Source organism: Phaenicophaeus curvirostris, unplaced genomic scaffold (assembly GCF_032191515.1).
Source record: "Phaenicophaeus curvirostris isolate KB17595 unplaced genomic scaffold, BPBGC_Pcur_1.0 scaffold_115, whole genome shotgun sequence".
Taxonomy (NCBI): domain Eukaryota; kingdom Metazoa; phylum Chordata; class Aves; order Cuculiformes; family Cuculidae; genus Phaenicophaeus; species Phaenicophaeus curvirostris.
Genome location: NW_027206736.1, coordinates 463,954 through 490,563, shown reverse-complemented (window position 1 = coordinate 490,563; position 26,610 = coordinate 463,954). Strand labels below are relative to the sequence as shown.

At 60.5% G+C, this 26,610-nt stretch overlaps 1 protein-coding gene across 1 annotated transcript in view; it reads right to left on the bottom strand.

The window, feature by feature from the left end:
• Positions 1 to 26,610, bottom strand: part of SND1 (staphylococcal nuclease and tudor domain containing 1) — a 100,266-nt gene that overhangs the window by 12,260 nt on the left and 61,396 nt on the right. The window contains exons 15-16 of the mRNA XM_069882302.1: positions 22,506 to 22,647; positions 13,460 to 13,569 (exon numbers count right to left, since the gene is read on the bottom strand). Coding sequence (XP_069738403.1) covers positions 13,460 to 13,569; positions 22,506 to 22,647 — 252 coding nt within the window. The remainder of the gene's footprint in view (positions 1 to 13,459; positions 13,570 to 22,505; positions 22,648 to 26,610) is intronic.

Below are 26,610 nucleotides of genomic sequence, written 5' to 3'. Positions count from 1 at the left end.
GGGGGGGGTGCTGAAATTCCTTGAAATTTCTTATTTTAGCTTGAAAAAAGAGAGGGGAAAAAAAAGAAAATTCAACAAAAAGATGCCCGGAAGGTGTCGGATGCGAAAGGAAAAATTGGAAATTGGGGGGGGGGCACGCGGGGAGGGGGGGACACACGGACATTCTGGCTTTATCTCTAACGGCAGAGCCTGCGCGTGAGCAAACCCAGAAAAAAAACAAAAAAAAAAAGGAGTGTATTTTTGTATTTTAATAAATATCGTTCAGATTTGTAATTCCCGCAGGTCCTGAAAGGGTTAATGGGGAAGGGGAGGGGGGGAGGGATGGGGGGGACCCCCCCTCTGCACCCCGAAAGGGGGGGAATTGATGGGGTTTGGGATTTTTGGAAGGAAAAAGGAACTGAAAATAGAAAAAAAAAAGGGGAAGGGGGGAAAGAGGGGGGGATGGGGGGGGAATTGGGGGAAAATGGGGGGGAATTGGGGGTTTGGGGGGTTGTAATTGGGGGAAATGGGATTTTATGGGGGAAATGGGGGTTTTAGGGGGGGAATTGGGGGTTTGGGGGTTGGAATTGTGGGAAAAAAGGGGTTTTGGGGAGGGAATTGGGGGAAAATTGGGGTTTTGGGGGAAAATGGGGGTTTTGGGGGGCCAGGGGTGGGTTGGTGCCCCCCCCCCGCCCTGGGATCAGCATCATCAGCCTCGCTGGGAGGTGGGGAAGGGGGGGACCCCAGTCTGGGGACACTGGGACCTTCAACTCTGTACTGGGGACACCGGACCCCGGCTCTGAGGGGACACTGGAATCCCCAGCCTGGGGACACTGGGAACCCCAGCTCTGTACTGGGGACACTGGGACCCCTGGTACTGCAATGGGGACACTGGGACCCCCAGTCTGGGGACACTGGGACCCCTGACTCTGTACTGGGGACACTGGGACCTTCAACTCCACACTGGGGACACTGGGACTCCCAGTCTGGGGACATTGGGACCCTCAGCTCTGTACTGGGAATACTGGGAGTGCTGGCTCTGGGGACACTGGGACCCTCAGCTCTGTACTGGGGACACTGGGACTCCCAGTCTGGGGACACTGGGACCCCTGGCTCTGTACTGGGGACACTGGGACTCCCAGTCTGGGGACACTGGGACCCTCAGCTCTGTACTGGGGACACTGGGACTCCCAGTCTGGGGACACCAGGACCCCCAGCTCTGTACTGGGGACACTGGGAGTGCTGGCTCTGGGGACACTGGGACCCCTGACTCCGTACTGGGGACACTGGGACTCCCAGTCTGGGGACACTGGGACCCTCAGCTCTGTACTGGGAATACTGGGAGTGCTGGCTCTGGGGACACTGGGACCCCTGACTCCGTCCTGGGGACAATGGGACTCCCAGTCTGGGGACACTGGGACCCTCAGCTCTGTACTGGGGACACTGGGAACCCCAGCTCTGTACTGGGGACACTGGGAGTGCTGGCTCTGGGGACACTGGGACCCCTGACTTCGTCCTGGGGACACTGAGACTCCCAGTCTGGGGACACTGGGACCCTCAGCTCTGTACTGGGAATACTGGGAGTGCTGGCTCTGGGGACACTGGGAACCCCAGCTCTGTACTGGGGACACTGGGACTCCCAGTCTGGGGACACTGGGACCCTGGTAGCACAACAGGGACACTGGGACCCCCCCCCGACTCCGGTGTCACCGTCAGTCACTGGCCACTCATGCCGGCACACGTGGCTACCAGCGCCCCACGCGTGGCTACTGGGACCAGTACGCAAGGCTACTGGTGCTGATGCCGTGGCTACCAAGGCCACACGTGTGGCTACCGGCCGGGGGGGCCGAGCACCAACACGGCTCCCGGCTTCACCGACGGGGAAACTGAGGCACGGCTCTGGCGGCGCTGGATCCTCTGGGAAGGCCGAGCCGGGGGCTGCGGCAGCGCTGCCGGCACCGGGCGCAGGATTTGATTTGCCGCTCCCCGAGTAATTAAGATTGCAGCAGCGGCTCGTTTGCAGAAAATGATTAGCAGCGGCTCGGATCATCGGCACCACGTGCTGCACCCCAACGGCTCCAACATTCCAAAGGCTCCGAACACCCCAACGGCTCCGAACATCCCAACAGCTCCAAACACCCCAACGGCTCCAACACCCCAACAGCTCCGAACACCCCAACAGCTCCAAACACCCCAACGGCTCCAAAAATCCCAACAGCTCCGAACATCCCAACGGCTCCAACACCCCAACGGCTCCAACACCCCGACGGCTCCGAACATCCTAACGGCTCCGAACATCCCAACGGCTCCAACATCCCAACGGCTCCGAACACCCCAACGGCTCCAAACACTCCAACGGCTCCGAACACCCCAACGGCTCCAAACACCCCAACGGCTCCAAACACCCCAACGGCTCCAACACCCCAACGGCTCCGAACATCCCAACGGCTCCGAACACCCCAACGGCTCCGAACATCCCAACGGCTCCAAACACTCCAACGGCTCTGAACACCCCAATGGCTCTGAACACCCCAACGGCTCCAAACACTCCAAAGGCTCCAAACACCCCAACGGCTCCAAACACTCCAACGGCTCCGAACACCCCAACGGCTCCGAACACCCCAACGGCTCCAAACACTCCAAAGGCTCCAAACATCCCAACGGCTCCAACATCCCAACGGCTCCAAACATCCCAAAGGCTCCGAACACCCCAACGGCTCCGAACACCCCAACGGCTCCAAACATCCCAACGGCTCCAAAAATCCCAACAGCTCCAACATTCCAACGCATCCGAACATCCCAACAGCTCCAAACATCCCAACAGCTCCAAACACCCCAAGGGCTCCAAACATCCCAACGGCTCCAACACCCCAACAGCTCCAAACATCCCAACGGCTCCAAACACCCCAACGGCTCCGAACACCCCAACAGCTCCAAACATCCCAACGGCTCCAAACACCCCAACGGCTCCGAACACCCCAACGGCTCCAATACCCCAACGGCTCCGAACACCCCAACAGCTCCAACATCCCAACGGCTCCAAACACCCCAACGGCTCCGAACACCCCAACGGCTCCAAACACCCCAACGGCTCCAAACACGCCAACGGCTCCAAACACCCCAACAGCTCCGAACATCCCAACAGCTCCAAACACCCTAATGGCTCCGAACACCCCAACGGCTCCAAACATCCCAACAGCTCCAAACACCCCAACGGCTCCAAACACCCCAACGGCTCCGAACTCCCTAATGGCTCCGAACATCCCGCAGTGGGTTAACGACAAAGCAGGTGTCGACCCTCCCCATGCCACGTTCCCACTGGACTGGAGGGTGGATGATGTGGTGCCCATGGACAAGAAGGGTCGCAGGGAGGATCCAGGGAACTCCAGACCTGTCAGTCCGACATCAGTGCTGGGAAAAGTCATGGAAGAGAAGATCTTGAGTGCAATCATGGAGCACATGCAAGAGAACCGGGTGATCAGGGCCAGTCAACACGGGATTCAACCTTGGTTCCACCCATGGATCTCATCGCTGGAACCAAACCACGGATCCCAACCCCGGGACCCAACCTTGATTCCACACAGGGATCTCAACCATGGATCCCAGCCCTCGGATCCAAACATGGATCTCAACCTTGGGTTCCAAACCTGGACCCCAGTCCTGGGACCCAACCCATGGATCTCAGCCCTGGGACCCAACCTTGGTTCTACCCACAGATCCTGATCCTGGGACTCAATCCTGGGTCTCAACCCTGGATCCCAACCTTGGTTCTACCCATGGATCTCGACCCTGGATCCCAGTCCTGGGAACCAACTCTGGATTCCAAACCTGGACCCAAACCCCAGGTTCCAACCCATGGGTCTCAGCCTTGGGTCCAACCCACAGATCTCAACTCTGGAATCTCAAACCTGGACCCCAATCCTGGGACCCAACCCTTGATCTCAACCCTGGGACCCAACCCTGGTTCCACCCATGGATCCTGATCCTGGGACTCAACCCTGGATCTCAACCCTGGATCCCAACCTTGGTTCCACCCATGGATCTCGACCCTGGATCCCAGTCCTGGGACACAAACCTGGACCCAAACCTGGACCCAGACCCCAGGTTCCAACCCATGGGTCTCAGTCCTGGGTCCAACCCATAGATCTCAACTCTGGGATCTGAAATCTAGACCCCAGTCCTGGGACCCAACCCATGGATCTCAACCCTGGGACCCAACCTTGGTTCTATCCATGGATCTCGACCCTGGATCCTAGTCCTGGGACACAAACCTTTGGTTGCAACCCATGAGTCTCAAGCTTGGGTCCAACCCATCAGTCTCAACTCTGGGATCCCAAATCTGGACCCCAATCCTGGGATCCAACCTGTGATCTCAACCCTGGGTCCCAACCTTGGTTCCACCGATGGATCCTGATCCTGGGACTGAACCCTGGATCCCAGTCCTGGGACCCAATCCACAGATCTCAACCCTGGATCCCAACCTTGGTTCTACCCATGGATCTCGACCCTGGATCCCAAACCTGGTTCCAACCCATGGGTCTCAAGCTTGGGTCCAACCCATAGATCTCAACTCTGGGATCTGAAATCTGGACCCCAATCCTGCGACCCAACGCATGGATCTCAAACCTGGACCCCAGTCCTGGGGTCCAACCCTCGATCTCAGCCCTGGGTTTTGCCTCTGCAACTCTCGCCGCGTCTCCGGCTTCCGCGTGGCCTCCTGGCCGCGGCCACGTGCCGGCTGTGGCGGTGCCGGCTCCCGGCGGTGGGAAGCACAAGCCCCGGTGAATCACGGTGGGACCGCGGGGAGCGCCGGCACCGGCTAGACGGCAAATCGGCGGCTCCACGGGGAACTCCAGCAGCCGCGGCGACGTGATTCGAGCCGGCACCTTGTCAAAACCGGGCTGCTCATCCGCGCGACGGCAGCCCGAGGCGGGACGCGGTGGGATGGGGCTCCGGCAACGTTCCCGGCGTCGCCTCGGCGCAGCCGATGGGATCTCCCGGCGTCACGGGGCATCGCGGGGCATCGCGGTCCGTGCCGCTCGCTGTCCGCGTTCCAGAAGGGGATGGATGCGGCACCGGAGCCGGCGTAGCCGCGGCACCGCGAGCCGGGGGGCATCGCAGCCCTGCCGGGACGCGGCGTTCAAAGGGGAGCCGGCATCCCCAAGGGTGCAGCCGCAACGGCTGTATTTGGGGTGACGAGGATGGATTTGGGGTGTCAAATCAGGATCCAGAGGGATGAGGCTGGATTAGGGGTGTCAAGGCTGGATTTGGGGTGATGAGGATGGATTTGGGGTGATGAGGATGGATTTGGGGTCTCAAGGCTGGATTAGGGGTGACGAGGCTGGATTTGGGGTGTCAAGGCTGGATCCAGGGCAATGAGGCTGGATTAGGGGTGACGAGGCTGGATTAGGGGTGTTAAGGCTGGATTTGGGGTGACAAGGCTAGATTAGGGGTGATGAGGCTGGCTTTGTGGTATGGAGGCTGGATCCAGAGCAATACGGCTGGATTTGGGGTGTCGAGGGTGGATTAGGGGTGACTAAGCAGGATCCAGGGCGATGAGGTGGGATCCAGGTGTACAAAGCCAGATTTGGGGTGACGAGGATGCATCTGGGAGGGGATGAGACTGGATCTGGGGGGGGATGAGCCTGGATTTGGGGGGATGAGGCTGGATCTGGGGGGATGAGCCTGGATTTGGGGGGATGAGGCTTGATCTGGGGGTGTGATGAGGCTGGATTTGGGGGGACGAGGCTGGATGTGGGGGGACAAGGCTGGATTTGTGGAGGATGAGGCTGGATTTGGGGGGGATGAGGCTGGATTTGGGGGTGATGAGCCAGGTGATGCCGTGCCGGCATCGCCTGCGCCGGGGGAGAGCAGGAGAGCATCCGCGGGCCAAACCCCGTGCTGGGGACAGAAGTGAAGGCGGAGAGGGGCAAAAAGAGGGGAAAAAAGACAGTTTTAGAGGATTTGGTGCTCAGCCGAGGTCGAAGGGTGGGGAGCGGCGATGCTGACCCCGGCACTGCCCGTGCTGGGCGGGGGATGCTCTAAAATCACAGCCCTGAGCCAAAATCGGTGCTCGGTACCGGGAAACGGGCTCTGAGCCACGGTGCCCGCAAAGAGCTGGGGGCTGAGGGGGTGCAGGGGTGCTGGGGGCTGTTAGGGGCTGGGTTCAGGGGTTCTGGGGGGGATATCAGGGTCGGGGGGCCCTGACAAGGTGAGAAGCCGGACAGCGCGTGGGTTCGGCCGCCCCGGTGGTGCCGGCATCGCGCCGAGAGCCCCGCTCGGCTCCGCTGGGGCAGCAGCTGCGGCTTTGTTCGCGCCCCCATCGGAATTCCAGGCGCATCCAGGCCAGATGGGGCGAAGCGCTGGCTGGGGGCGCGCAGGAAGGAGAAATGCAGGGGTGGGGGGGATGCGGGACACGCGCTGGCACCGCTCGTGGCACCCAGGGGCTCGGTACCCGGCACGGGAGGTCGGCGAGTGCCCTGGGGAGGCGTGGGGGGACGCGGGGGCGTTGGCGGTGCCGGAGCCTGCGGATGCGCGAGGGACGCGGGGCGATGCCCCTGGGATGCGGGTCAGCGCTTTCCGAGCAGGCGGCTGCGCGCTGCAAGATGCTGCGGGGGATGGAGACGCTGGCCGTGTCCCTGCAGCCTCGTGTCCTCGCAGCCCCGTGTCCCCACAGCCCTACAGCCCCGTATTCCTGCAGCGTTGCCAACCCCGGGACCCTGCATCCCTGTGTCCCTGCATCCCTGTGTCCCTGAATTCCTGTGTCCCTGCATCCCTGTGTCCCTGAACCACCGTATATTTGTGTCCCTATGTCCCCGTGTCCCTGTGCCCCTGCACTTCTCCATCCCTGCATCCCTAGGTCTCCATGTCCCTGCATCCTACATCTCCATGTCCCCGTGTCCCTGCGTCCTTGTGTCTCTATGTCCCTGTGTCCCTGCATCCCTACATCCCCATGTCCCTGCATCCCGGTCTCCCTGCATCCCTGTGTCCCCACATCCCTATGTCTCCATGTCCCTGCATCCCTGTGTCCCTGCATCTCTACAGCTCCATATCCCTGCATCCCCACATCCCTGCGTCCCTGAACCCCTGTGTCCCTGAACCACCGTATCCTTGTGTCCCTGTGTCCCCATGTCCCTGTATTCACAAATCCCTACGTCCCCATGTCCCTGTACCCCTGCACCTCTGTGTCCCTGCATCCCTAGGTCTCCACGTCCCTGCATCCCTGTCTCCCTGCATCCCACATCTCCATGTCCCTGTGTCCCTGCATCCCTACATCTCCATGTCCCTGTGTCCCTGCATCCCTATGTCTCCATATCCCTGCACCTCTGCATTCCGTGTCCCTGCATCCCAGCATCCCTAGTCCCCGTGTCCCTGTATCCCTGCATCCCAGCATCCCTACCTCTCCATGTCCCTGCATCCCTGTCCCTGCATCCCAGCATCCCTGCATCCCTGTGTCTCCATGTCCCTGTGTCCCTGCATCCCTGTGTCCCTGCATCCCTGTATCTCTGCATCCTTGCCATCCCCGTGTCCCTGAATACCTCTGTCCCTGTGTCCCTCAACCACCATATCTTTGTGTCCCTATGTCCCCATGTCCCTGTACCCCTGCACTTCTCCGTCCCTGCATCCCTAGGTCTCCATGTCCCTGCATCCTACATCTCCGTGTCCCCATGTCCCTGCATCCTTGTGTCTCTATGTCCCTGTGTCCCTGCATCCCTACATCCCCATGTCCCTGCATCCCGGTCTCCCTGCATCCCTGTGTCCCCACATCCCTATGTCTCCATGTCCCTGCATCCCTGTGTCCCTGCATCTCTACAGCTCCATATCCCTGCATCCCCACATCCCTGTGTCCCTGAACCCCTGTGTCCCTGAACCACTGTATCCTTGTGTCCCTGTGTCCCCATGTCCCTGTATCCACATATCCCTACGTCCCCATGTCCCTGTACCCCTGCACCTCTGTGTCCCTGCATCCCTAGGTCTCCACGTCCCTGCATCCCTGTCTCCCTGCATCCCACATCTCCATGTCCCTGTGTCCCTGCATCCCTACATCTCCATGTCCCTGCATCCCTATGTCTCCATATCCCTGCATCTCTGCATTCTGTGTCCCTGCATCCCAGCATCCCTAGTCTCCATGTCCCTGTATCCCTGTATCCCTGCATCCCCATGTCCCTGAATCCCCATATCCCTGCATCCCCATGTCCCTGTATCCCTGCATCCCAGCATCCCAGTGTCCCTGCATCCCTACCTCTCCATGCCCCTGCATCCCTGTGTCTCCATGTCCCTGCGTCCCTGCATCGCTGTGTCCCTACATCTCCAGGTCCCTGCGTCCCTGTCTCCCTGCATCCCTGTGTCCCTGCACCCCTACATCTCCATATCCCTGCATCCCTGCATCCCTACGTCTCCATGTCCCTGCATCCCTGTGTCCCTGCATCCCTACATCTCCATGTCCCTGTATCCCTGCATCCCCATGTCCTTGAATCCCTGTATGCCTGCGTCCCCGTGTCCCTGTATCCCTGCATCCCCACGTCCCTGAATCCCCGTATCCCTGCGTCCCCATGTCCCTGTATCCCTGCATCCCAGCATCCCTGCATCCCTACCTCTCCATGCCCCTGCATCCCTCTGTCCCTGCATCCCAGCATCCCTGCATCCCTGTGTCTCCATGTCCCTGCATCCCTGCATCCCTGTGTCCCTGCATCCCTACGTCTCCATGTCCCTGCATCCCTACGTCTCCATGTCCCTGCATCCCTGCATCCCTGCATCCCTGCATCCCAGCATCCCAGCATCCCTACATCTCCATGTCCCTGTATCCCTGCATCCCTACATCCCCGTGTCCTTGAATCCCTGTATCCCCGCGTCCCCGTGTCCCGGCACTCCCCAGCGGGTACGGAGCAGCACCCGCCCCGCGGCCCCGGCTCACGGTGCCAGGATGGATCCCCCATCCCAGGATCCACGGGGTTATAGGGGAGTCCGGGACCCCCCAGCATCCCGGGAACGAAGCCGAATTGGAGGGAGGCGGCGTTGCCGGCAGCAGGGATGCGCGGGAGCCGGGAACGGGCTGGGAGCGAGGAAAAGCGAAGCCAATCGTGCCGAAATCGCCGCGTTTGAGCTCAAAAGCCGCTCGGGGAGCCGGGAAGAGGCAGCGGAGGGCAGTTCGCCTCCGATATTGAAATCATGAATCACGGTGTAATTACACGGAACGCGTCCCGCGCCGCGACGCCGAAGCTCCGAGGAGAGAACTTTGGGAATTTTAATATCAAGAGACTTTAATGAAAGCGCATTAAATGGGGCGGGGGGGGGGGAGGAGGAGGCGGCACCGCGCATCCCATCGCACGCTCCGCAGCCTCGATCCAACCTCAACTCCCCGCATCCAGCCTCATCCCCCCAAATCCAGCCTCATCTCCACCAGATCCAGCCTCTTCCCCCCAAACCCAGCCTTATCCCCCCAGATCCAGCCTCATCACCCTGGATCCAGCTTCGGTTCCCCAGATCCAGCCTTATCCCCCCAAATCCAGCCTTATCCCCCCAAATCCAGCCTCCTTGCCCTGGATGAAGCCTAGACCCCCCAACCCAGCCTTGTACCCCCTCAAATCCAGCCTCCTCCCCCCAAATCCAGCCTTGACACCCCAGATCCAGCCTTGCACCCCCTCAAATCCAGCCTCGCACCCCCTCAAATCCAGCCTCATCCCCCCCAGATCCAGCCTCACACCCCCAAAATCCAGCCTCATCCCCTCCAAATCCTGCCTCATTCCCCCAAATCCAGCCTTGACACCCCAGATCCAGCCTTGTACCCCCTCAAATCCAGCCTCATCCCCCCAGATCCAGCCTCACACCCCCCAAATCCAGCCTCATGCCCCCCAAATCCAGCCTCATTCCCCCAAATCCAGCCTTGACACCCCAGATCCAGCCTTGTAACCCCTCAAATCCAGCCTCCTTGCCCTGGATGCAGCCTAGACCCCCCCAAGCCAGCCTGTACCCCCCCAGCTCCATCCTTATCCCCCTCTCCATCCCGTCCCGCGTTCCCGCAGGAGGCCTGGCAGGAAAAGCGCCGAGCGCGCCCTGCGCTGCCGCCCTCGAGAGCCGCCGGGAGCCGCCGCCGGGAGCTGCCGAGGCTCCTGCCGGGCACGCCGGGCACGGGGCCGCGTTCCCTGCCAGCAGATCAGAAGGGACTCGTTTGCAGTTTTTGCAGCTGGGAAGATGAAGCTGCTCCCCTGCAGGGCGATTCCTGTCAGCCGCATCAGCCGGGGCCACGCGGGGTCGTGCCGAGCGGCCTGCGGACGGGCCGTGCCCAGTGATGGAGAGCTGCCACCGCCCCGCATCCACCCTGCAACCACCTCGTATCCACCCTGCATCCAACTGCCAGATCCCCCCTGCATCCCCCTCGCAACCAACGGCCTTGGCCTCCCTGCATCCATCCTGCATCCTCCCTGCATCTTCCTTGTGTCCTCCCTGCATCCACCCTGCATCCACCTGCCACATCCAAGCTGCATCCTCCCTGCATCCAAGCTGCACCCTCCCTGCATCCATCTGCCACATACACCCGAGATCCACCTTGCATCCACTTTGCATCCTCCCTGCATCCACCCTGCATCTTCCCCGTGTCCACCCTGCATCCACCCTGCATCCTCCCTGCATCCATCTGCCACATACACCCGAGATCCACCTTGCATCCACTTTGCATCCTCCCTGCATCCACCCTGCATCTTCCCCGTGTCCACCCTGCATCCACCCTGCATCCTCCCTGCATCCATCTGCCACATACACCCGCATCCACCTTGCATCCTCCCTGCATCCACCTCACATCCACCTTGTACCCACCCTGCATCTTCCCTGCATCTTCCCCGTGTCCACCCTGCATCCCAGCTGCATCCTCCCTGCATCCCAGCTGCATCCATCTGCTGCATCCACCCTGCATCTGCCCCACGTCCACCTCGCAACCACCTCGTATCCACCCTGCATCCAACTGCCAGATCCACCCTGCATCCCCCCTGCATCCCCCTCGCATCCAACTGCCTTGGCCTCCCTGCATCCATCCTGCATCCTCCCTGCATCTTCCTTGTGTCCTCCCTGCATCCTCCCTGCATCCACCCTGCATCCTCCCTGCATCTTCCTTGTGTCCTCCCTGCATCCACCCTGCATCCACCTGCCACATCCAACCTGCATCCTCCCTGCATCCTCCCTACATCCTCCCTGTATCCACCCTGCATCCTCCCTGCATCTTCCCCATGTCCTCCCTGCATCCCAGCTGCATCCATCTGCCGCATCCTCCCTGCAACCTTCCTGCATCCTCCTCGCATCCTCCCTGCATCCTCCCTGCATCCCAGCTGCATCCACCCTGTGTCCACCCTGTGTCCACCCTGCACCCGCTCAACCTCATCCTCAATCCCTTTCTCCTCCTCTTTCTCAACCTCACCTTCATCTTCCTTATCAACCCCCCCCCTCAACCTCCCCCTCCTTAACCTCTCCTCACCTTCAACCTCCTCCTCCTCACCCTCAACTTTCTCCTCCTCCTCAACCTCCTCCAAATCCTCCTGTCTCCTCCTTCTCAACCTCATCCTCCTCCTCAACCTCCCCCTCCTTAACCTTCTCCTCACCTTCAACCTCCTCCTCCTCACCCTGATCCTCACCCTCAACCTTCTCCAAATCCTCCTCCCCCTCCTTCTACTCAACCTCCTCCTCCTTAACCTCATCCTCACCTTCAACCTCCTCCTCCTCCTCCTCACCCTCCTTCTCTTCATTCTTCTCTTCATCCTCCTCCTCATCCTCACCCTCAACCTCATCCTCACCCTCAACCTCCTCCTCACCCTCAATCTTGTCTTCCTCCTCCTCCTTAAACTCATCCTCACCTTCAACCTCCTCCTCCTCATTACCCTCATCCTCCTTCTCTTCATTCTTCTCTTCCTCCTCCTCCTCCTCAACCTCCTCCTCACCCTCAATCTCGTCTTCCTCCTCCTCCTTAACCTCATCTTCACCTTCAACCTCCTCCTCCTCATTACCCTCATCCTCCTCCTCTTCATTCTTCTCTTCCTCCTCCTCATCCTCAACCTCCTCCTCACCCTCAATCTCGTCTTCCTCCTCCTCCTTAACCTCATCCTCACCTTCAACCTCCTCCTCCTCATCACCCTCACCCTCCTTCTCCTCATTCTTCTCTTCCTCCTCCTCATCCTCAACCTCATTCTCCCCTTCAACCTCATCCTCCTCTTCCTCCTCCTCCTCCTTAACCTCACCCTCATGCTCCCCCTCTTCCTCCTCCTCCTTAACCTCATCCTTACCTTCAACCTTCACCTCCTCTTCCTCCCCGTCCTCACCCTCAACATCCTTCTCTTCATTCTTCTCTTCATCCTCCTCCTCAACCTCACCCTCAACCTCATTCTCACCTTCTACCTCCTCCTCTTTCTCCTTCTCCCCTTTCTCCTCAACCTCCTCCCAGCCCTCCTCCCTCTCCTCATCCTCCTCTTCATCCCCATCCTGCTCCTCCCCGGGTAGCAGCCTCCTCCCTCCCTCCTGCTTCCTTGGCACTTTCCATTCTGCCGCCCTCATCTCCCTCCTGGCCGGCATTTTTGCCGGCGTTGGCATGTGCCGGCTGGTTTTTGGGGTCACCGGTTCCGCAGGACGTGTCGGGGCCGGGCGGCGCAGCCTGGTTCCAGCACCAAAGTTGGGGTTTGGGGGACAGCGATGGGTCCCCAGTTCCCCCCCAGTCCCTCCCAGTCCTTCCCAGTCCTTCCCAGTCCTTCCCAGTGCCGGAGCAGATGGCGAGAGCCAGGATTCCACGCCGATTTGCACCGAAAATAGAAGAAAAAAGGAGAAGGAAATAAAAAGAAAGGGAGGAGTCGCTGGCAGCATCCCTGCCGCGCGCCGCTGCCTTCACCATCGCTGCCTTCTCCAGGGCCTGTGCCGGGATCCCTGTGCCAGGTCCCCCCGTGCCAGCTCCTGTGCCAGATTCCCTGTTCAGGGTGCTCTCTGTGCCAGATCTTGTGTCAGGTCCCCCTGTTCCAGACCCTTTGCCGGGAGCCCCTGTGACAAATCCTGTTCCAGGTCCCCCTGTTCCAGACCCTGTTCCAGGTCCCCCTGTGCCAAATCCTGTTCCAGGTCCCCCTGTGCCGGGTCCCGTGCCGGATCCCGTGCCGGGTCTCCCCGTCCCACACCAGATGACAGCACCGTGGCCAAACGCCAACGCGCCAACCCGAGCCCCTTGGAGCCGAGAGCGGGGCCACAGGAGGCTTTGCCGGAGCCGCCAGCGGCTCCACGGCACCAAACCCACCTGGAGCCTCTGGAACGACACGGCGGCAGCTCCGCACCGCAGCGCAGCCGCAACACGGCGCCCACCACCGCGAGAAGCCCGCAGCGCCCGCCAACTCGGCTTTTGTGGCGAGATCCGTGCCCCACGGGCATCACTCAACCTCTCCATGACCCGGTGGGTCTTTCCCAACCCGGTGATTCTACGATTCGGTGATTCTCACCGGACGGCGCCGCCGAGCGTCCCTACCTCTCGCTGCAGCACCAGCTCCTTGGTGAAGGTGGTGGCCTCCTCGCTGAAGGGTTCTCCCTCCTGCACCAGCCCCGGCAGGTTGCGGGCGCCCCGCGGACACTCGATGCCTGCGGGAGGAAGAGGAGAAAGAGGAGCTGAGGAGCTTGGGGCAGGCAGCGGGGACTGAGTGACACGGCCGGGACGGCAACAGGGGCACCGCGGGGACACCGGGACAGGGAGAGATGGGGACAGTAGGGATGGGGACAGCAGGGATGGGGACACGGGGACCAGTAGGGATGGGGACAGCAGGGATGGGGACACGGGGACAGCTGGGACAGGGATAGCAGGGATGGGGCAGCAGGGATGGGGACACGGGGACCAGTAGGGATGGGGACAGCAGGGATGGGGACAGCAGGGGTGGGGACAGCAGGGGTGGGGACATGGGGACCAGTAGGGATGGGGACAGCAGGGACGGGGACAGCAGGGATGGGGACACGGGAACCAGTAGGGATGGGGACAGCAGGGATGGGGACAGCAGGGATGGGGACATGGGGACAGCAGGGATGGGGACAGCAGGGATGGGGACACGGGAACCAGTAGGGATGGGGACAGCAGGGGTGGGGACATGGGGACAGCAGGAATGGGGACAGCAGGGAGGGGGACAGCACGGAGGGGGACACAGGGACAGCGGGGGGGGGACAGCAGGGATGGGGACATGGGGACAGCACGGAGGGGGACACAGGGACAGCAGGGGGGGGACAGCAGGGATGGGGACATGGGGACAGCAGGGATAGGGACACGGGGACAGCAGGGATAGGGACACAGGGACCAGTAGGGATGGGGACATGGGGAACAGTAGGAAAGGGGACACGGGGACAGCAGGAATGGGGAAACAGGGACAGCAGGGATGGGGACATGGGGACGAGCAGAGGAAGAGCCAGTAGGGATGGGGACACAGGGATGAGCAGTGATGGTGACATGGGGACGAGCAGGGGAAGAGCCAGCAGGGATGGGGACATGTGGACCAGTAGGGTTGGGGACATGGGGACCAGTAGGGCTGGGGACAGCAAGGATGGGGAAATAGGTACAAGCAGGGGAAGAGCCAGCAGAGATGGGGACATGGGGCCATGAGGGATGGGGACACGGGGACGAGGTCTCTGGGGAGAGCTCTGTCCCCTGTGCTGGGTCCCCCCATGCCGGGTCCCCAGGTCTCCCCAAGCCGTGTCCCCCTGTTCCTTGAACACACGGAGCCTGCAGATCGAGCGCGGCCACACCAGACCCCGTCCTGCCCTCAGCATCCGGAGCCCCCACTCCGTGACTCAGTTTCCCCACCCGCAAACCGCGCCGAGCGCCCGGCGCTGCCAGCACCGGCATCGGCCATTAAACAGGGAAGTCCTGCATAATTAATCTTATTTTACATAATTGGTTATTAATGAAGTGCTGGGAATTAGGCTCGGCGGCGGCAATGCCGCGGTTCTCGTGGCTCGGCGAGGGACAAGGCACCGGGAGGCTCAGCCGACGGCAAAGGAACTCGGGGACCTTGTTGGTGTCGCCGCTGCCGGCCGCGTGCCGTGAGGGTGAGGATGGCAGCCCTGACCTTGCCGGTGGGACGGTGGCGGCTGGTTTTGGCACCGGGGTGGTTGGGGTGGTGGCACTCGCCGGCTTGCCAGAATGGCACCAAAGCTCGGTGCCCCTGTCCCACCCTGGGTGTCCCCATCCTATCTTGGTACCCACATCCACCCTGGGTGTCCTCACCCACCCTGGGTGCCCCCACCTCTTCCTGGGTGACCCCATCGCATTTCATCATCCCTGTCCTTATTGCATCCCCATCTCCATCCCTGTCCTTACCGGATCCCCATTGCCATCCTTGTCCCTGTCCCTGTCCCCACCCCCGTGTCCCTGTCCTCATCCCTGTCCTTATCACGTTATCCCTGTCTCCATCCCTGAGTCCCTGTCCTTATCTCATCCCCATCCCCGTCCCCATTCTTATGGCATCCCTGTTCCTGTCCTTATCACACCCCCATCCCCATCACTGTCCTTATCACTTCCCCATCTCCCTCTCCCCACCCCCACCCTTATCACACCTCTGTCCCAGTCCTTATCACATCCCTGTCCCCATCCCAGTCCTTATGTCATCCCCATCCCAGTCCTTATGTCATCCTTATCCTAGTCCTTATCTCAGCTCCATCTGCGTACCCATCCCTATCCCCATCCCTGTCCTTATCTCATCCCCATCCCCATCCCTGTCCTTATCTCATCCCCATCCCCATCCCTGTCCTTATCTCAACCTCATCCCCATCCCAGTCCTTATCTCATCCCCATCCCAGTCCTTATCTCATCCCCATCCCCATCCCAGTCCTTATCTCAACCTCATCCCCATCCCAGTCCTTATCTCATCCCCATCCCCATCCCAGTCCTTATCTCATCCCCATCCCAGTCCTTATCTCAACCTCATCCCCATCCCAGTCCTTACCACATCCCCATCCCAGTCCTTATCTCATCACCATCCCCATCCCAGTCCTTATCTCATCCCCAACCCCATCCCAGTCCTTATCTCATCCCCATCCCCATCCCAGTCCTTATCTCATCCCCAACCCCATCCCAGTCCTTATCTCATCCCCAACCCCATCCCAGTCCTTATCTCATCCCCATCCCCATCCCAGTCCTTATCTCATCACCATCCCCATCCCAGTCCTTATCTCATCCCCAACCCCATCCCAGTCCTTATCTCATCCCCATCCCCATCCCAGTCCTTATCTCATCACCATCCCCATCCCAGTCCTTATCACATCCCCATCCCAGTCCTTATCTCATCCCTGTCCCCCCTGCCCGGTCCCGGCACACGTTCCCTGCCCACACGCCGCTGGCATCTCCGTTGAGGAGCCTCCTCAAGCGCCGCGCTGGGAGAGGAGAACGAGGAGCCAGAGCTGCCAGGCGCTGCCTTCCCTTCCTCCTCCTCCTCCTACTCCTCATCTTCCTCCTCGGTCTCCTCCTCCTCCTCTGCCGAGCGACCAGGGCTGGGGGACGGGAGCAGCTGCCACGGCTTCTGCACCGCGATGGAGGATAAAGGATAGAGGATACAGGGCACGGGATGTAGGATATAGGATACAGGAGATAGTATGTAGGTTATAGGATAAAGGATATAGGATAGAGGATATAGGATAGAGGATATAGGATAGAGGACACAGAGGATGCCCTTCCCTTCCCGGGAAACCTGGAGCTGGTCCCGGCTGAGCCAAGGGGGTGCGGGAGCAGGGACGGGGATGGGGCACAGCCCCCAGATCCCCCTCTGCTGGCACCCCATATCCTATATCCTCTATCCTCTATCCCACATCCCACACCCTGTACTGTATATCCTGTATCCCATATGCTATATACTTTATCCTCTATCCTCTATCCTACATCTCACACCCTGTATCCTTTATCCTTATCCTTTATCCTTATCCTTTATCGTCTACCCTTTATCCTCTATCCTTTATCCTCTATCCTGTATCCTCTATCCTACACCCCATACCCTGTATCCTTTATCCTTATCTTATATCCTATATCGTTTATCCTATAACCTACACCCTCTATCCTGTATCTTTTATCCTATATCCTATGCCCCGTAGCCTATATCCTTTATCCTCTATCCTCTATCCTGTATCCTGTATCCTCTATCCTACATCCCATACCCTGTATCCTTCATCCTTATCCTATACCCTCCATCCTTTATCCTCTATCCCACAGCCTGTACCCTATATCCTCTAACCTTTCTCCTTTCTCCTTCTCCCAGACCCTGATTCCCAACCCTCAGCGTGTCCGGGAGCCGTTGCTGCTCTCTGAGAGATTTACGGCCCCTGGGAGCCGGGGAGGAGGGGAACAGGGGGGTGAAGAGCGGCCACGCGGCCGCATCCAGCACCGCAACGACAGAGTTCGCAGGGATCAGGGAACCAGACGCCAAAGCCGAGCATCCACACCAGATCCCAACACCAGGATCCACACCAGATCCCAACACCAGGATCCACACCAGATCCCAACACCGGGATGCGACACCGGCTCGGATCCTGCGCTCCCAACCAGCAGCACCGTGCGGGATGGAGGGAGCGGAGCTGGCAGTGCCGGGCATCACCGCTGCCGTGACCTCCTTCCTGGGCACCGGGGACACCGGGGTCACTGCAGCCCCGCAGCCGGAGGGCAGGAGGGACACAGCCACCTGGACTCCTATCAGCCACGGCGTGGCCAGCAGGGCCAGGGAGGTTCTTCTCCCTCTGGCCTCGGCCCTGGGGAGACCGCTCCTCGAATCCTGGGGTCAGTTCTGGGCCCCTCCCCACCAGAAGGATGTTGAGGCTCTGGAGCGAGTCCAGAGAAGAGCAACGGAGCTGGGGAAGGGGCTGGAGAAGAAGCCTGAGGGCCCTGGGGGTGTTTAGCCTGGAGAAGAGGAGGCTGAGGGGAGACCTCATTGCTCTCTCCAACTCCCTGAGAGGAGGTTGTGGAGAGGAGGGAGCTGGGCTCTTCTCCCAAGGGCCAGGGGACAGGACGAGAGGGAATGGCCTCAAGCTCCACCAGGGGAGGGTCAGGCTGGACCTCAGGTGGAACTTCTTCACCAAAAGGGTCCTCAAGCCCTGTCCGAGGCTGCCCAGGGAGGGGGTTGAGTCCCCTTCCCTGGAGGGGTTGAAGGGCCGGGTGGCCAAGGTGCTGAGGGACATGGGTTAGTGATTGATGGGAACGGTTGGACTCCATGATCCGGTGGGTCCTTTCCAACCTGGTGATTCTGTGATTCTCTGATTCTACGATTCTCAGACTCAGCCCTCAGGAGCTGCTGCTCGGCTGCATGCGGCGCTGCGGGGCGGCAGGTTTTGGGGTCAGCGTGTTCCCACTGCGGGTGTCGGTGGCGTCAGGTGTCACCACAGCTCGGCGTGCGGGGCCACCGTGTCCTCACACCAGATCTCCAGTTTTTAGGGACAACCTGTCCCAGCGCAGCATCAGGGGCAGTTCGGGTCCCTGCATCCCAAGCGCTGCAGCATTTGGAGTCGCGGTGACACAACACTGAGCATCGGCAGCATTTGGAGTCCCCGTATCCCAGCACGGAGTATCCCAATTTGGGGTCCCTGCATCCCAACATGAGGCATCCAAGGGATCTGGGGACCCTGCATCCCAGCACTGAGCATCCAAGGGATTTGGGATCCCCGCATCCCTACAATGACTGTTCAAGGGCTTTGAGATCCCCAAATCCCAACATTTGGGGTCCCTGCATCCCAGCACGGAGCACCCAAAGGATTTGGGATCCCTGCATCCCAACACAGAGCATCCAAGGGATTTAGGGTCCCTGCATCCGGACCTTGAGCATCCAAGGGATTTCAGATCCCTGCATCCTAACAATGAGCATCCAAGGGATTTGGGATCCCCACATCCCAACATTTGGTGTCCCTGCATCCCAGCACTGAGCATCCAAGGGCTTTGGTGTCCCTGCATCCCAATATGGAGCATCCAAGGGATCTGAGGTCCCTGCATCCCAACACGGAGCATCCAAGGGATTTGGAGTCCTTGTATCCCAATATTTGGGATCCCTGCATCTCAACACGGAGCACCCAAGGGATTTGGGGTCCCCATATCCCAGCCTCTGGGGTCCCTGCATCCAAGCACGGAGCATCCAAAGGATTTGAGGTCCTTGTATCCCAATCTCTGGGGTCCCTGCATCCCAGCACGGAGCATCCAAGGGATTTGAGGTCCTTGTATCCCAATCTCTGGGGTCCCTGCATCCCAGCACGGAGCATCCAAGGGATTTGGGGTCCCCGTATCCCAACCCCTGGGGTCCCTGCATCCCAGCACGGAGCATCCGCACCATTCGGGGTCCCCTCAATCCCGCAGCTCCACTCTCTCCTCGATGAGATCCACGCACTCCCTCTCCTCTCATCCCTCAGGATGAGCGGTGCCACCGTCCCCCGCGCCGCGAAGGCGTCAGGCTGCGGAGTCTCTCCGGGAAAGTGGAATCCGGGATTAAATCAGCGCCTCTCTATTTGCACATATTTATAGCGCTGCGACGCGTGTATTTGAGCTGGAAAGACGGGACGGGGCTCCCTCGGGAGCATCCCGGGAGTCACATTTACAAGGGACCTGTCTTCTCCTTACGACGCTCATTTGCATTCCAGATAGAAAATCCGGAGGCATTGATGAAATACGGATATTTATTGCATTCCCAGCTCCGAGCGGCGCGTAACGGCACCGGGGGGAGGGGATGCGAGCACCAGCCAAGGGCCTGGGAATGGCATCGCCTGGAATTCCCAAGAAAAGTGGGAAAAATAACAGCATGATAAAACATCTCCCTGTGCTGAAGGCCTCCAGAATCCACCTGCAGCATTTTATGGGATGCAGTTACTGCGGGGATTAATTAATTAGCAAGAAGCAGCCTCCCTGTGGGGTCCACCCCCAATTCCAGCTGCTGGGAGTGAGCAAGGGCTGGGAGGAGGGATGGAGGCTCAGGGGAGGCACTGGGAGCTCCGTAGGGGATGATGGGGAGCAGGACCAAGGAGCAGGGACTCCATGGAGAGGGGACCCCATGGAGAGGGGACCCCATGGAGCAGGGAACCTTCATGGAGAAGGGACCACCATGGAGCAGGGACCCCATGGAGCAGGACCAAGGACCCCATGGAGTAGGGACCCCATGGAGCAGGACCAAGGAGCAAGGACCCCATGGAGCAGGGACCCCATGGAGAAGGACCAAGGAGCAAGGACCCCATGGAGAGGGGACCGCATGGAGAGGGGACCCCATGGAGAGGGGACCCCATGGAGCAGGGACCCCATGGAGCAGGACCAAGGAGCAGGGACCCCATGGAGAGGGGACCCCATGGAGCAGGGACCTTCATGGAGAAGGAACCGTCATGGAGCAGGGACCCCATGGAGCAGGACCAAGGACCCCATGGAGCAGGACCAAGGAGGATGCCCCTGTGGGATGCAGGATGCTTCTGTGGGATGCAGGATGCCCTGTGGGATGCAGGATGCCCCTGTGGGATGCAGGATGACCTTGTGGGATGCAGGATGCTCCTGTGGGATGCAGGATGCCCTGTGGGATGCAGGATGCTCCTGTGCCATGCAGGATGACCCTGTGGGATGCAGGATGCTCCCATGGGATGCAAGATGCTCCTGTGCCATGCAGGATGCCCTGTGCCATGCAGGATGCCCTGCGGGATGCAGGATGCTCCTGTGCCATGCAAGATGCCTCTAAGTGATGCAGGATGCGGCTCATCCCCAGCTCCTCCTGCAGGATTCCTGCGTGCGGCAGCGCAGCCGACCCCGGCGGCAGCTTCTCCACCTCCAAACCCTCCACAGAAACGTGAATTCCTCCTCCTCCCCGAGCACGTGGGAGGTTTTTATCGCTTCCTAAAAATTTTCATGTCTCCGGCGCAGGCAAAGGGGGGGGTAGAGTCGCGTTTCCCCGTCTTTCGCAGCTGACTTGACGAGCGGTTAATTATAAATAAAGCCGACGAGCCTATTTATACGCACAAACGCGTCGAGAAGGACGGGGTTAGGACACTGGGAGGACTGGGGCTTACTGGGAGGACTGGGGGCTTACTGGGAGGACTGAATCATAGAATCATAGATTCATTAACCCCTGCAGGGTTACTGGGAGGACTAGGGGGTTACTGAGAGGACCAGGGGGTTACTGGGACGACTGAGGGGTTACTGGGGGGACTAGGGGTTTACTGGGAGGACTGAATCTACGATTCTATAATTCTATGATTCAGTCCTCCCAGTGAACCCCCAGTCCTCCCAGTAACCCCTGGGAAGGTTACTGTGAGGACTGAGGGTTTACTGGGAGGAATGGGGGTTACTGGGAGGACTAGGAGGTTACTGGGAGGACTGGGGGGTCACCGGGAAGGCTGGAGGGTTACTGGGAAGACTGAATCATAGAATCATAGATTCAGTCCTCCCAGTAAACCCCCAGTCCTCCCAGTAACCCCCCCCCGGGGGGGGTTACTGGGAGGACTGGGGGTTACTGGGAGGACTAGGATCTTCCCGACTCCCTCCCGGCCCCCACGCTCTCCTCTAGGATAAATAATCCTGGGGTGGGAGCTGTTGCTGATGGAAACCTGGGTGTTTTTTCTCCCCGTATGAAGATCTATTTATACGCTTATTGAATTTTTCATAACCGAGTTGTGAACGATCGGCGTTCAGGGTCATCCTCGCGATCGCCATGGAAACGCAGCGAGGGACGAGCCGCCCCACATCCCTCCCCACCGACCGAGGGATCCGGCAGCGCCGGCTCAGCCAACGCTGCCACCGGCACCGGGATTCCTCGTCCCAGGGAAAACCCCCCCGGGACCATCGACCCTTCTCCGGCCACCAACCAACGGAATCATAGAATCACCAGGTGGGAAAAGACCCATCGGATCATCGAGTCCAACCATTCCCATCAAAGGGTTGGCCACGCTCCAAAGCCTTGGCTGGAACAGGCACGGGATTGGGGTAGGAGAAGGAATTCACGGGTTGGAAGGGACCTCCAAGCCCATCCAGTTCCATCCCAGGGACACCTCCCGCTGGATCAGGGGCTCCAAGCCCCATCCAACCTGGCCTTGAACCCCTCCAGGGATGGGATCTGGGGGTTCTGGTTGACACCAAGCGAGAATCATGGAACCATGAGATGGTTTGGGTTGGAAGGGACCTCCAAGCCCATCCAGTTCCAACCCAGGGACACCTCCCACTGGATCAGGGGCTCCAAGCCTCATCCAACCTGGCCTTCAACACCTCCAGGAGCTCCAAACCCCATCCAGCCTGGGCCTCCCCACCCTCTCCATAAAGAACTCCCTCCTGATGTCCACTCTACATCCTCCCCTCTCCACTTTAAAGCCATCAGGTAGCACCTACCAACACTGCCCACTCCGGGCATCCTCCAATCATCCCCAATTAGCACCTCCCAGTTGATTAATGCCCTCCCCAAGGTCAACCAGTGGTGGCACCAGCACCAACGCAGCCAGCAACCCTGAGGCAGGACCAGGAGGGCGCAGCGGCGCGGGACGAGGCTCCGGTTGGAGCCAGGGGGGGCACGGGCCGGATCCTGCGCTGGGACGGGAGCGACGGGGCTCACCTGCGAGCAGGAAGGTGATGAGGCAGGTTTCCTTTGGCATGAAGAGCTTCAGGCGGGACCCGCTGAAGACGTACTCGACCACGGCCTCGGAGCGGCCGGCGCGCTGCAGGAAGGGCAGGAACTGCTTCGCCTTCTGCGTGTCCTGCGAGGGGGGAAAAGGGGGTCAGGGGCACAACCGACCACAACCCTTGAGGTTTGGGGACCCACCAGCACCCCAACGTCCCGTGGGATGGGGACAGGGGCTCCTTCTTGCTGCTCCTCCAGTCCAACCAGCAGCCCAACCCCAGCGTGCCAACCAAGCCGCGACTCGAAGTGCTGCATCTACACGTGTTTTGAAGCCCTTCAGGGATGGAGACTCCACCCTGGGCAGCCTCGGCCAGGGCTGAGAACCCTCTCCACGAAGGAATTGTCCCTAATATCTAACCTAGACCTTCCCTGGTGCAACTCAAAGCCATTTCTTCTCGGCCCATCCCTTGATCCTTGGGAGAAAAGCCCAGCAACCACCTCTCCACAATCTCTTTTCAGGTGGTTGGAGACAATGAGGTCTCCCCTCGGCCTCCTCTTCTCCAGGATAAACACCCCCAGGGCCTCAGCCGCATCTCAGAACCCTTGTTCTCCAGCCCCTTCCCCAGCTCTGTTCCCTTCTCCAGATGTGCTCCAGCCCCTCAAGGTCCTTCTTGGAGGGAGGAACCCAAAACTGAACCCAAGATTTGAAGTGTGACCTCCCCAGGAGGACAATCCCTGCCTTGGCCCTGCTGGCCACCCCATGGCTGATCCAAGCCAAGATGCCACTGGCCTTCTTGGCCACCTGGGCCACTGCTCATGTTCAACCAACACCTTCAGATCCTTCTCCTCCAGGCACCTTTCCGGCTGCTCTTCCCCACCCCAGGAGCTGCTCGGGGTTGTTGTGTCCCCACGCAGGACCCGGCACGGAGCTTGGTTGCCCCTCATCCCGTTGACCTTGGCCACAGATGCAGGATGCGGGCAGGGAACCGACTCCTTGCGGCTGGGGACGGATCCTGCAGCCGTTCCTGCTCCCAGGGCCCCGACGAGCCCTGCGCACGGAGCAGCCGCAGCCCAGGACCCAGCGCCCTTGGTGCCACCAGCTCCTCTTTTATTTCCTCAGGGAAGGAAGGAAAAAAAGACCCAAGCGGCTCCTAAAATAAAAGGCAGCCAGGTGGCTTTTTATGCCGCTTGGGGTTTAATTTAGGAAAACGAGGTGTGGAGGAGGGAGAGGAGCGCGTCGTGGCCAAACCGGCCCGTGGAGGATGGCGAGGCGGCTCTGCCGGGCAGGGATGGAGCAGGAGCGGGAGGAGGGCTCGGGATTTGGTGAAGCTGGAATTGGAAGCGGCAGGGAAGGCGTCGAGCGGAGGCAGCCGCAAAGCTCTGGAGCAGCGCTGGGAGCCAGGCCGGGAGGGGGAAGGCGCCGGCATCTGCTGCCAGAGGAGCCCGAGCCGCTTCCCGCGCGGGCTGGAAAAGGCAGAGGCGGAGAAGGCGCCGCTCCAAGGCTGGGGAGCCGCGGCACGAGCACCGCCAGCCATACGGCTCTGCCCACGGCGCCCAGAGCGAGGGCTGCCAGCCCGTGGGGTTCGAATCCGAACCCACCTCGGCGCTCGCTTCCCCGCGGGCGAGACCCGGCGTGCCGCCGGCCACCCCAGCTCCGCAACCTGGAGCTGGATCGCGTCCCCAGCTCCGGCACCGGAGAAGACGCCGGCGTCTCGGTGCTTCGAATCCTCGTCCCGCCGACGTCGCCGGCTCCCAGCGGGGTCGTGGGCGAAGCCGCGCGGTGACCCCCTCGCCGTGGCGCTCGCCGACACGTGCGCCACGGGAGGTTCCGTAGCCGCCGCGCGGCCACGGAGTCGCCGCAGCACGTGTCAGCGCGAGGAAAAAAACCACGTTAACCACGTAGGTCGAACATATGCAAATCTCAACCGAGAGCCGCTAATGAGGGCTACTAATTAGCGGTAATCGCTGCACGGCCCTGATTTGATTAGCTCGAGGGAAAAAGGAGCTGCCAGGAACACACCGTGCGGGGAGCAGCCCCGTCCGGCTACAGGGGTGGGGAGGGACCCCCCGGCTGCTGGGGGGACGTGGTGAGGAAGAGCTCGGTGAGGAAGAGCGGCTGCTGTCAGCAGGGAGAGGAGGAGGAGGAGGAGGAGGAGGAGGAGTTGGAACGTGCCGGAAAATGACCTGAAAAATCCACCGGGATGCGCACAAAGCGAGGCAGAGTGGAGAGCTGCCATTCCCGAGTGATCCCTGCACGGCAAAGCACGCCAGCAACGCCGCAGGGATGGAATTCCACCCCCTCCGAACATCCCAGTCCGTGGGGAGCTTTGGGAATGACAGAATCACCAGGCTGGAAAAGACCCACAGGGCTGGCTATGGAGATGATGATGCGAGGGCTGGAGAACCTCCTATATGAGGACAGGCTGGGAGAGATGGGGTTGTTGAGCCTGGAGAAGAGAAGGCTCCACGGAGACCTGAGAGCAGCTTCCAGCACTGAAAGGGGCTCCAGGAAAGCTGGGGAGGGGCTCTTGGTCAGGGAGGGCAGGGATGGGATGAGGGGAATGGTTTTGAGCTGCAAGAGGGGAGACTGAGATGAGATCTTGGGGAGAAACGTTCTCCTGGGAGGGTGGGGAGGCCCTGGCCCAGGTTGCCCAGAGCAGGGGTGGCCGCCCCATCCCTGGAGGGGTTCAAGGCCAGGCTGGATGGGGCTGGGAGCCCCTGATCCAGTGGGAGGTGTCCCCAGGGCAGGGTTGGATCTGGATGGGCTTGGAGGGCCCTTCCAACCCAACCCATCCCACGGTTCTCTGACTGCCAGACGCAGAGGAGAGGGCGTACTGGTGTATGGGCAGCACCACCAGATTCAAGAAATTCACAAGAAATTCAGACGGGGAAGAGAAGCTGAGGATCTCCACCACGTTGGCATCTCCCCATCCCGGCTGTGCCAAGTGGTGCCTCCACCAGGATTTGTCCCCTGGCAGCTCCGGCTCCGTCCTCTCCCCCTGGGGGGCAAGAGGAGCCTCCAAGGCACGATCCCACTTCACGATCCACCCTGGTGGGTGCAAGCCCTCTAGCCCCCCTGTCCTTTTTGGGGCTCCCCAATTCCTGATGGCCCAGGACGTCCCACCCCGGTGCTTCCAGCTCCCCCCGTGCGGCCAAGCGGCGTCTCTGCTGCTCTTTGACCGTTCGGAGCGTTTCTTTAGGTGGGAATCGAAGGGAAACGATGCACAAATCCAGCAAGAAGAATAAAAAAAAAACCCACCCCAGCTCCCCTTCCGTGTGAAGCTCTGCCAATTATGCAAAACCGTTCAAGGACTTCGTGCAAGGACAGGAGCTTTTTCCAGCGGCCGCGGCGCCGCGCGCTGTCTCAGAGCTCACGCTTGACGGGAGAAGCCAGGCTGAGATTCCCATTCCTGACGCGCTTCCCCTCCGTTTTCTCTCTATTTGTTGGAGGGAGGGGGATTTCTCTCGCCAGTGGCATCGCGGAGCCGAGAGCAGGGGTGGTGGAGAAGAGCTGGATGCTCCTGGAACGCTTTTTAGATCCCCCCCACCTAGAAGATGCAGCCCCTCCAGGCCTTTCCTGCTCCATCCCACCCACTGTGGGTGGCTCGGGCCACACGGAAGGGCCATTTCCCAGTAGAAACTGGAGCGAGAGGAGAGGAGGCTGCGCCGGAGCTGGGAAAATCGGGATCAAGCCGGTGCTTGAGCCAATTCGCTGAGTTTCACATCGCGGCTGCTGAGCCGGCTGGGAGAGCGAGGACAGCGAAGGGCAGAGCTGGGGACAGGGTGGGGACAGGGATGGTGACCAAGGGACACGGACACAGGGATGCGTTGTGCCGGTGGGAAGGACAAAAACCCATGGATCCAGCCTGGCCTCCAGCAGATCCTCCTGCCCTCCAGCCATGGATCCAGGTCCCTCTGCAGATCCTCCTGCCCTCCAGCCATGGATCCAGCCTGGCCTCCAGCAGATCCTCCTGCCCTCCAGCCATGGATCCAGGTCCCTCTGCAGATCCTCCTGCCCTCCAGCCACGGATCCAGATCCCTCTGCAAATCCTCCTGCCCTCCAGCCATGGATCCACATCCCTCTGCAGATCCTCCTGCC